General features: G+C 29.8%; 1 protein-coding gene and 1 long non-coding RNA gene across 2 annotated transcripts; both read left to right on the forward strand.

Moving 5' to 3' along the window:
• The first annotated feature begins 891 nt into the window (after positions 1 to 891).
• LOC106336170 lies at positions 892 to 2,028 on the forward strand. The gene is made up of 2 exons (XR_001268815.1): positions 892 to 1,379; positions 1,754 to 2,028. It is a non-coding gene; the product is annotated as an uncharacterized LOC106336170 (long non-coding RNA).
• Positions 2,029 to 5,867: 3,839 nt separating this feature from the next.
• LOC106329959 lies at positions 5,868 to 9,470 on the forward strand. The gene is made up of 7 exons (XM_013768547.1): positions 5,868 to 5,939; positions 6,027 to 6,110; positions 6,211 to 6,360; positions 6,689 to 6,853; positions 7,185 to 7,238; positions 7,395 to 7,544; positions 9,099 to 9,470. Exons 1-7 carry the CDS (start codon positions 5,868 to 5,870, stop codon positions 9,468 to 9,470), a joined length of 1,047 nt encoding a protein of 348 aa, XP_013624001.1.
• The last annotated feature ends 1,010 nt before the right edge of the window (positions 9,471 to 10,480 follow it).

The following is a 10,480-nucleotide window of genomic DNA, read 5'->3' on the forward strand; positions in this document are numbered from 1 at the left end:
TCATAATGCATGTTTTCTCTGTTCGGAGATTTTATTTCTATTTTGGATTATTAATGAAACGTCGACGGATTCTAACTCATACAAATTTGTCAGTGGTGTATTTTTTTGGTTTACCTATTTCTGACATTTTTTTTTGTCCACCATAAACTATTTTTAACAAAGTCGAGTAAAACTCTAAAAATAAATAATTTTGCAACCGTATAATTTTATAAATTTTTCTAGAGTTATTAATTTTTTTTTAAAAAATAGTTTATTACAATTCTATATTTTGAAATTAATTTAGGTAAAATAAGAAAATAATTTAATTTATTGTTAGATAAATTGTTTAATTTTTTGAATTCAAATTTTATATTTTTTCATTACATTATTTGTTTTATATACTAACAACTACCTAAGTAAATACTAAACAACTTCATAAACTTTATCTTTTGAACATGAAAGCGCTAATACCGCTAGAGGTCGATCAAATCATTACGAAAATAATGCATATGAATTCGCCAGTCATTCTTATATCAACTTAATCAAACTATGTGACTTCTAAATGTTATGTTCATCACCATTATATACAACACGGAAAAACAAAAGTGGAAAAAAATAAACGACAAAATCCCGTACACAAAACTACACAACGATCAGTAACTTATCCGGCTCTGCGCTTGCGCGGGGCTATACCCCTAGTATATATATATTAGCCAAAAAACTCTGTAAAAAAAAAACTAGAGTGACAACGTAATATTTTAACAAAGACTATCCACATAAATATAAAAGAGTGGGTTTGAGGGTTTAAAAGTTAACCAATGAAAAAGAGTTATTTGGCCACGTCACTCATTAGAAAAACCACATCAGAATAAAAAAATTAAATCTGTATATTGAGTCACTGACGATTCTCTTCTCCAGTTCTCCCTCTAGATCCATTCAGTTCTGCTTCTCCCTAATTAATAGCATCCATTTACAACTATTATGGAACATACATATCAATATTCATGGATTATCCCTTTCATTCCAATTCTTGAAGAAGGTTCTCTCTCTCTCTCTCTCTCTACCTGTTGAATTTCCAAACCACTACATGTCTCTCCATAACTCTCTTTCTCCTACTCGGAAGTCACCTTAAAATCGAAAGAATCAGTGGATGACTATCATTTACTGAGAAAAAGGCTACAAATCACCATATACGCTCATTCAAAGAAGTCCCAACGACGATCTCTCCTACCGCAAAGCAGAGACACTCACGCTTCTCTTCGTACGACTCTAACCAAATTTACGGCGTTATGTCCGGTTGTCCTGTTCTCATCCAGACTTTCTGCAAGAGATCCTCGCCGTCGCAGGATCTCATCGGAGCTACAACTCTCATGGTATTGCCAAAAAGAAGCTTAAATGATGTAAGTATTCTCTTAATAAAAAAAAAAGTTATCTAATTTCAAATTGGGGATTGATTCAATGTTCAAGATGGTTCCATGAGTCACGTCGATGATTCTTTTCCAGATTTTATATGCTGTACATTTGGTTTTACTTACAATTCCTCATCCTGAAATTATGACCATCTTTTTTTGTTAGTTATTCTCGATTAATTAATTGCATTTGTATATATATATATATATATATATATATATATATTGGACTACTTTGTTCATCAAGAATACATGATCTCTACGTAAGTTCATGGCTCTTGAGTAAACATAATTGTCTTACCAAAATATTCCCTTTTCTGTTATCTCATTTACTTTATTGTCGCTTTTGATTTTGTTTTTTCCAGTTAGGACATAATTACAGAGAGGCTGGACTTAATGTTGGTGTTTGGAGTTCTCAGTGGATTCATTTCATTTTAGCATCCATTTATCTTATTGACAGTCATCTCTCTTGGCATGTAAACATTTATTCTTGGGAAAACATCTCTCTTTTTGAATGTTTGATCACTCTTTGGATGGATTGTCTTCTGCTACTGTAGCCCGTTGCTTTCTGTTCTTGATAGGTAAGTTATGTATCATTGGGTTGTTTTACATCCTTAGAAATTAAACTAAGAAACCCACATTCTTTTGTTGGCAAGTTTATGGTTTTAAGAGGGGCTAACAAGCAACAATGTATCTTTAAGAAAAAACTTAAACATCTATATGGGATAAGCCTCTAGTGGTGGTTGGTGGAAAGTTGATTGTTCTACGCTATTGGTATGGTCTTCTTCTCATGCTTTTAAAGATTTGGCATCCCAAGCTTCGCTTACAAGTTTAGGTAGAGAAGTATTGGCATTTGACCAAAATCATTGGTCTGGTGGTTGCCATATTTTCTTCAATGTTCCAGTGGATGTCAATTCTATGCATTGCTTGGAGGAAAGCAACCAAGATTTGCAACTTCCTTGGAGGTTGGATATTGTAACCAACTCGAGTTGTAGATTTCGAATTGTTGCCTCTTCGATGCCATCAGTGTACTTGTGGACGATACTGACGATAAACTTACCTTTTGTAACCCATTAAAGGAAATAAGATCAAGCTGTAGATATATTTGGCACCCCCGTCAAAGAGCGGCCATTTATTCTGGACTTATTTAACATATATAATCATTCTAATCCAGATATTTTACATGCATTACTTTCTTCTACTAATATAAAGCAAAATAAAATAAATAAAAAAGAAATATTCTAAGCTTATTTAACATGCATAATTATTGAACCATATTTTAAGAATACCAATAAAAATTGTTGGGTGTCGTGTCAATATTGTTGGGAATGTTGCAAAATTGACGTAGTTTATAACCAATAACGTGTATTTTTTTATAAAAAAATATTGGTAATATAATAAAAACACGATACAATCTAGTGAAAAAAGTTAGAGTTGCGTGAACATAATGTAATCTCTTCACACGGCACTTGAATTCTGATTTTTCAATCTATTTCACAAATTTTCTTTTCTTTTAAAGCTTTTATTATTTCTGATTTTTTTTCTAACAATGTGATTATGTTTCTAATTCTTGGTCTAATATGAAAATTCCGTAAAGAAAAACTATATTTGGTAAACTAAAGAACTGACTTTGTGTGTGATATTTTTTTATCTCAGTTTTTTTTATTCATAACAAATCACTATTATTTATTTTCTTCCTGTATAAAAGCCTCAACCATGACTAAGTTTAGAAAGATACATAACTTACAACTTTTAAAAGCATTCTCATTACAACATTTTAGTTTATGCGAATTTTAATGATTTTGTAATTTTGTCTTTCAAAATGATATTATTCAGTAGTTGTACGGAGAAAATTTCAGTTCACTAATACACAAGTCAAAAATACAAGAATTAAAAATGAGTTGATTAAAAAATTTAATGTGAACACATTAAATTCTCTGCGGTGAGGTTGAAAATAATAATATGTGAACGCATTAATTGTTAAATGATCGTGAAACAGATACGTCAGCATACTTAAATTGAAATCGACGTGAAACTGACGTTTGACAAATATAGTGTAAACGCATTAATGACAAAAATTTCTCTTTTAATATACAAAAGATGTTTGTAGACTTGACTCCATGCTTTGACCGGTAAACAAATAATTTTAAAAAAGTAAATGGAAGAAAAGAATGAAAGGTAAAGATTTATTATTTCTGTGTTCCACTGAGTTAATACCCATTTACCATCATCGAGAGAAAGATAAAAGTAGAAATCACAGGTAAAAAAGTTTCCACTTTTCAGAGTAAGGATATGTTCGTTTTTCGATCCAGATCAGTCATCTGGACGGAGATGGAGTTTTGTTCTTTTAGACTCTAAAAGTGTAGCTCATCCAGATGGATCATCCGGATGACTTTCAAAAATTTATGTTTAATTTTAAAGTTTATTCAGCTAAACCAATTTGGACTATTTGGATAGTGATGGTTCATTCAATACGGTATAATGTCTATTATGCCACTGATGTAATTCACAAATTACAAACCTAAACATAATATCATTTTGTCACACACGAAAACTGACAAAACCACAAAAACGTATTTTCCCGCGAAAACCTAAAATTGAATTTTTCACATCAAAACCCTAAAAATGCATTTCCGCACAAAATTGCAAAAACCTGTTTTCCGCCAAAATTGCAAAAACGTGTTTTCCCGCAAAAAATCGCAAAAACGTGTTTTCATGCCAAAATCACAAAAACGTGTTTTTACGCCAAAATCACAAAAAAACGTTTTTACGCCAAACCCCAAAACACATTTTTCCGCCAAAACACAAAAACATGTTTTCCCTTCAAAACCACAAAACATGTTTTTCCGCCGGAACGTATTTTCCCGTTAAAACGGCAAAAACATATTTTCTCGCCAAAATGCATATTCCGCGGAAACCCGAAAAAACGCATTTTCACACCAAAACTACAAAAACGTGTTTTCACGCCAAAACACAAAAACGCGTTTTTCCGCCAAAATCGTAAAACATGTTTTCTCGCCAAAACCGAAAATTGTCGTTTTCCTGCGAAAACCAAAAAATCTTGTTTTCCCGCCAAAACCGAAAAACATGTTTTCCCGCCTAAATCTAAAATCTTGTTTTCCCGCGAAAACCGCAAAAACGCGTTTTCTCACCAAAACCACAAAACATGTTTTGTCCCCAAAACCGAAAATTGTATTTTTCCACCAAAACCGAAAAATTTCGTTTTTCCGCCAAAACCGAAAAATCTCATTTTCCAGCTAAAATCGAAAAATCTCGTTTTTCCGCCAAAATTGAAAAATCTCGTTTTCCCGTCAAAACCGAAAAATTTCGGTTCCAGCAAAACCAAAGTTACAGTCGGTTTATTATTAATACTCTTTTAGTTTGAAACTTTAAAGTTTTTTTTCAAATACATGTTTATCAATTTTTTTGTTTATTAGAAGTTATTATTGTAGTAAAATTTTAACATATGATTAAATCAACACAAGGATATTTTGGTAATTTGTTTACTAAACTCATTTGGATGAAAATGAAAATGAAAATAAAGAAACAAACATAAGATCCATTTAGATGATTTATCTAGATGAATCATCTAAATGGACGAACAAACAGTCCCAAAAATCTGAATGAATCATCTGAATATATCATACAAATGGATCATCTATGGAGATGACAGATGGTGAAGCGAACAGCCCCTAAATTAGAGCTAAAGGTTTTTCATCTCTTTTCAACCTGATCGGCTAAATTTAAGTGAATGAGAATAAACATGTTTACTCTATTATTTGTTGCGTTACTTATACCTTATAATCACCAAAACCACAAAACATGTTTTGTCGCCAAAAACGAAAATTGTATTTTCCCGCCAAAATAGAAAAATCTTGTTTTTCCGCCAAAATCGAAAAATCTCGTTTTTCCGTCAAAACCGAAAAATTTCGGTTTCCAGCAAAACCAAAGTTACAGTCGGTTTATTATTAATACTCTTTTAGTTTGAAACTTTGAAGTTTTTTTTCAAATACATGTTTATCAATTTTTTTGTTTATTAGAAGTTATTATTGTAGTAAAATTTTAACATATGATTAAATCAACACAAGGGTATTTTGGTAATTTATTTACTAAATTCATTTGGATGAAATTGAAAATAAAGAAACAAACATAAAATTCATTTAGATGATTTATCTAGATAAACCATCTAGATGGACAAACATGTTTACTCTATTATTTGTTGCGTTACTTATACCTTATAATCACACTCTAACTAGTTTTTTTCTTAAATACTAACTCAAATTAATTAGTCGTTGACTCAATTTGATATGCCTGACTAGCATAAAATTAATAAGATAATAGTATGACTCAAACTGTTGACTAAAAATGAACGTAACGTTCGTAATATAATATGACAAGCAATAAATTATTTAGTTGTTGACTCAAATTGCCTTTATATACGACCATCAATATCGATGTAGAAATCAAACTAAAATAACAATGGCTTTACATCTACTCCTCGTTCTATCTTCTTATATGTTTTTAACGCAAGTGGTTGAAGGAAACCTTGATGTGAGATTCTACAACTCCTACTGTGTGTTCAATTTCTTGAGATTTGATATTTGATATTTTCAATTTTCATTTGAATTCATTTTCTAATCAATTTTACAGGATTTTGATTGTGTTGATATATACAAACAACCAGCTTTCCAACATCCATTGCTCAAACACCATAAGATTCAGGTATGGTGGTCCTCTTGGTTCAATTAAATATGAAATTATCTTTTAAGAGCATGATCTTCTAAAATAAATTCTAATCCTTATATAATGTGTAAAACTACAGGAAATTTTCAACCTGGATGAAATTCTTGATAGAAAAAATGAATATGAAACGAATTATCAAAGTTGTCCAAAAGGAACAGTGCCAATCTTAAAACAAATAAATGGAACTAAGAGCGTTCATCTTGACACAGTCGAGTATCCGGGCCAACACGTAAAAAGTCTTCTTTTCATTATGCACAATAAGATTATACTACAATTCTGATCACTAACTCAATTAGACAGTTTTCTGGAACTGATAAAATTTGACTTTCCCTTTTGTAGATAGTCACGTTGTTGCCTTCTTACTGCTAGCCTTGTTGATTATAAGACAATTGAGTCAATTTATATATATATTACATTGGTTGTTCTGTTTCGGTCTGGTTCCAGACCACCTCAAGTTTGAGTAATAAAATAGGCGTTCGAAAAAAAAAAAAATATATATATATATATATATATATACTATTTTTTTGGAAATTAACTGTCAATTTCGGTGAGTACAGTTTGCAACAGTCGAGACCGTTTTGGATGGGAGCATCTATCGAGGAGCACAAGCTAACATAAGTCTTCATAGCTTAAATCTGCAGGAAAACCAGTACAGTAAAAGTCAAATTTGGTTAGAGAATGGACCCCGTAATGAACTCAATAGCATTCAAGTTGGTTGGGCAGTAAGTTACTATCTAACTTTTGTTTTTTACAACTGAAATATGTGTTACTATCATTAAAAAAATAATATAACTGTGTTATTATCATTAGATTCACGTATGAATATTTAATGAACTTTTCACCTAAACTGTAGAATATTGATTTTAAGCTGTAAAACAATTTGCTATAAATTTTTCTTCTCATTTAATTCTTACAGATATATTAATACAAATGTATAAAATATGTTATAAATTAAATTTACAATAAAATTTTTATGGTTCCAACCAGTTATCCACATTAACATGTATTTTTGGAGATAGTATGTTTCATCATGTATTTTATAATTTTATTTAGGTACATCCAAGATTGTATGGTGACACTCGCACGAGATTTACAATGTATTGGACCGTAAGTAAATCAACTATTTTAGCTATTATGTTTCTTTATAGTATACATTGCAAACCATTAAACAGTTCGTGATTAGTTAAAAGTTAAAACCAAGTCTAGCCATTAGTCTTTCTCCGTCCATAGTATCTTGCCTTCTGATTCTTTTTAGTATGTCAGGCGGATGGTTATAAAAACTCGGGATGCTATAACATACAATGTCCTGGCTTTGTTATTGTAACTCAAATTCCTTGGATTGGAAAAGCGTTTTCTAGAACCTCTATTTATGGTAGTAATGAATCAGTTTCTTTCACACCGCAAGTATTTCAGGTAAATTTCTATACAATAAAGCGCTTATACAATATATAGTATTTTTTTTGAAAAAATGATAAAATTTCAATTTTGTTTTACTTCATCATATTCTAAAAAAAAATTCCTCTTTTAAATTATAATTTTAGTGTTTTATATACATTTTTACTATTGACAATAAGTTTTAAATTTATAAAATAATAATTTTATATTGATTTAAAATTATTTGAAATATTTAACTATCGACAATGATATAATTATAATTATGATTGTATATTTATGAGCTTTTTAATAAGTGTGAAGACACAAAAAGGATATCTCTCGGGAACAAAGTAATATCTTAATAAAAGTCATTTTAAAAAAAAATATGCTTTAAAATAAAAAAATTACTCTTTAAATATTAAAAGTTTAATGTTTAAATAAATTTTCACCATTCATAATAATAAATTGAAAAATTCAAATAAAACTGTATACTGATTTAAAATTATTTTAAATAGTTAACTATAGAAATGAAATATTTATAATTATATTTTAATGAAATTTTTAATAAGTGCGACATCGGAACAAAGAAATATCTTATATAAAGTCAAAAAAGTTTTTTTTTTTTTTTTTTAACATTCAGGCTTCTGAAATATGTTCAGATGTGGCCTCATATTATATATATTTAGTTTTTAGTCTAGTTTCTCATAGGGCATCTCTAACCTTATTCTAAACATCATTTTGGAGTAAAACATGATCCAACCTCACTCTATTGTCAACTCCAAAATAAAGTAATGGTTAGGGTTACTCCATTTATAGAGTAATCCTACATATTACTCTATTTTGGAGTTAATTTTTTTTTTTTTTATAGAATGATCCTTTAAATTTTGAAAGTTTTTATTTCATACTTCAAAAAAATATTTAAAAATAAGAAAAAAATAATTATAATATTTCATAAGATATTATTTAATAATTTTACATAAAAGTTGCATAAACTAATAACAATACCAAACTAAACATAAAAATATAAAAATAAATATAGCATAAAATAAGTGATTTAATAATCCAGTAAATCATTTCTGGAATTTCCATGATCGCTGAAGTATAGTCCAAATGATGAAATGTTAGATTTTCAAATTTTCTTGCGCAATTTAAGAAAATCATGGATAAAGAAACTCATTATTCATTATGAGATACATTAGTTGAACATTTGTGAGAAAAAAAATTCTAATACTCATTATTGAACCAAAATATTTTATCGTATATATATTTTTATGATTTATTGTACTTTTAATAAGAAATATTTAATTTAAATAAATTATATTTTGCGGATTTTTTATAAACGTAAGATACTTGGGGTTAATTGGTAAGTTTTTGTAAGTAGAAGGTGTTAATAACAATTATTAATCAAATAAAGATATAATCTTTTTAGAATATTCATTTGGAGTGAAAATGGAGTAATACATTAGAGTAAAATCTTACTCCATTTTGATGTTGCACCGTTTTAGAGTAAAATGTGAAGTAATACATTGGAAATGTTCTTAGTTTTTCTTATCTAAATTCTAGATATTTACTTTTTGTTTCAATATTTATTAGGATGGCATAAGTGGAAACTGGGGATTAAAAATACTCAACGAAGTAATTGGTTACTGGCCCAAAGAATTATTCACACATTTAAACAAAGGAGCATCTTTAATACGTTTTGGAGGAAACACATTTATGTCTCCGGATGGAATTAGTCCTCCAATGGGAAATGGGTATTTTCCGGTTATCGACTTTCAGAAAAGTTCATATTTTCTACATGTCAAAGTTAAGAACTCGAACTATCAATTAGTTGATATTGAAGACGGGAAAACAAGACGTTATTCAGATTCGTACCAGTGTTATAGATTAACGTATTGGGGTTATTTCAAGTCGAATGGAGTGTCCTTCTCCTTTGGAGGTCCAGGCGGAGACTGTGGTACTTGATGTTTATGAATTTTCCATATGTATTTCCAACCAAAATTATCAAATTTAAAAAGTAAATAAAACTTGACTAAACTATGTTCATTTTTCACTTTCACTCAAACTTCCTTGTGTGGTTGTTTTAAGACCTTAAATACATCATCATTTTTTTTTTTTTGAAACACTAAATACATCATCATTTATTCTTCAAAATAAAAGAAGAAACCACTCTACATAATCTAGTGCTCTCACCAGTCGAGAAGGCAATCAATGGATCTCAAATTTATAATTTAAGAATCTGCACGTCATCTATCTATCTATATATATAAAGAAAAGTTTCTTTCACTACTAGGTCATCCACATTAGATTCCACGTCACTAATTCAGAGTTTGTAGTGACGAAACGTGTCACAGTCAATCAAAAGTGAATGTTTCATTAATTCTTGAATTTAATGGGTTTTATGTGTTTACTACGGTTCAAATACACCTTCTCTAAAAAACTATATACGAAACTTAGGGAAAGTGGCCGTCGAGCAACAATTCCCGTTCAGTCAACTGTCAATAGAAATCCAACGGTTTCACCAGTGACGAACGATTCCAATCAATGTCAGTCGGAAGCCGAATAGAATTCTTTAATCTGACGCTGTTACGGAAATTAACTTGGTTCATGCGTCTTCATTAACATTCACATTAATACCTACTCTCTACTTCTCACACGATCTCACATTCAATGAATCTCTTCATACATCTTGGTGTTGATTTTTCATTAATGTGCCTCCCTAAAAGGTTGTTGGCTCTGATCTCAAGGATACAACATTTAGTGCAGATGCTTATGGATATAGAATCCTGCGTGAGTATGCATGAGTGTGATTGTGAGTATATATTTCAATTAAATCTTTTCTGTACCGACTACTGGACTGTGAATTCTATTTAATTTGGCTGCTTCTGTGTCTCCAAAATTGGCTGAGTTTTGATATATACTTAGAATGCATTTTCTTATTATACTTCTAAGTTTGAGTCTGCATATATCACAAT

Source organism: Brassica oleracea, chromosome C3, assembly GCF_000695525.1.
Source record: "Brassica oleracea var. oleracea cultivar TO1000 chromosome C3, BOL, whole genome shotgun sequence".
Lineage (NCBI taxonomy): Eukaryota > Viridiplantae > Streptophyta > Magnoliopsida > Brassicales > Brassicaceae > Brassica > Brassica oleracea.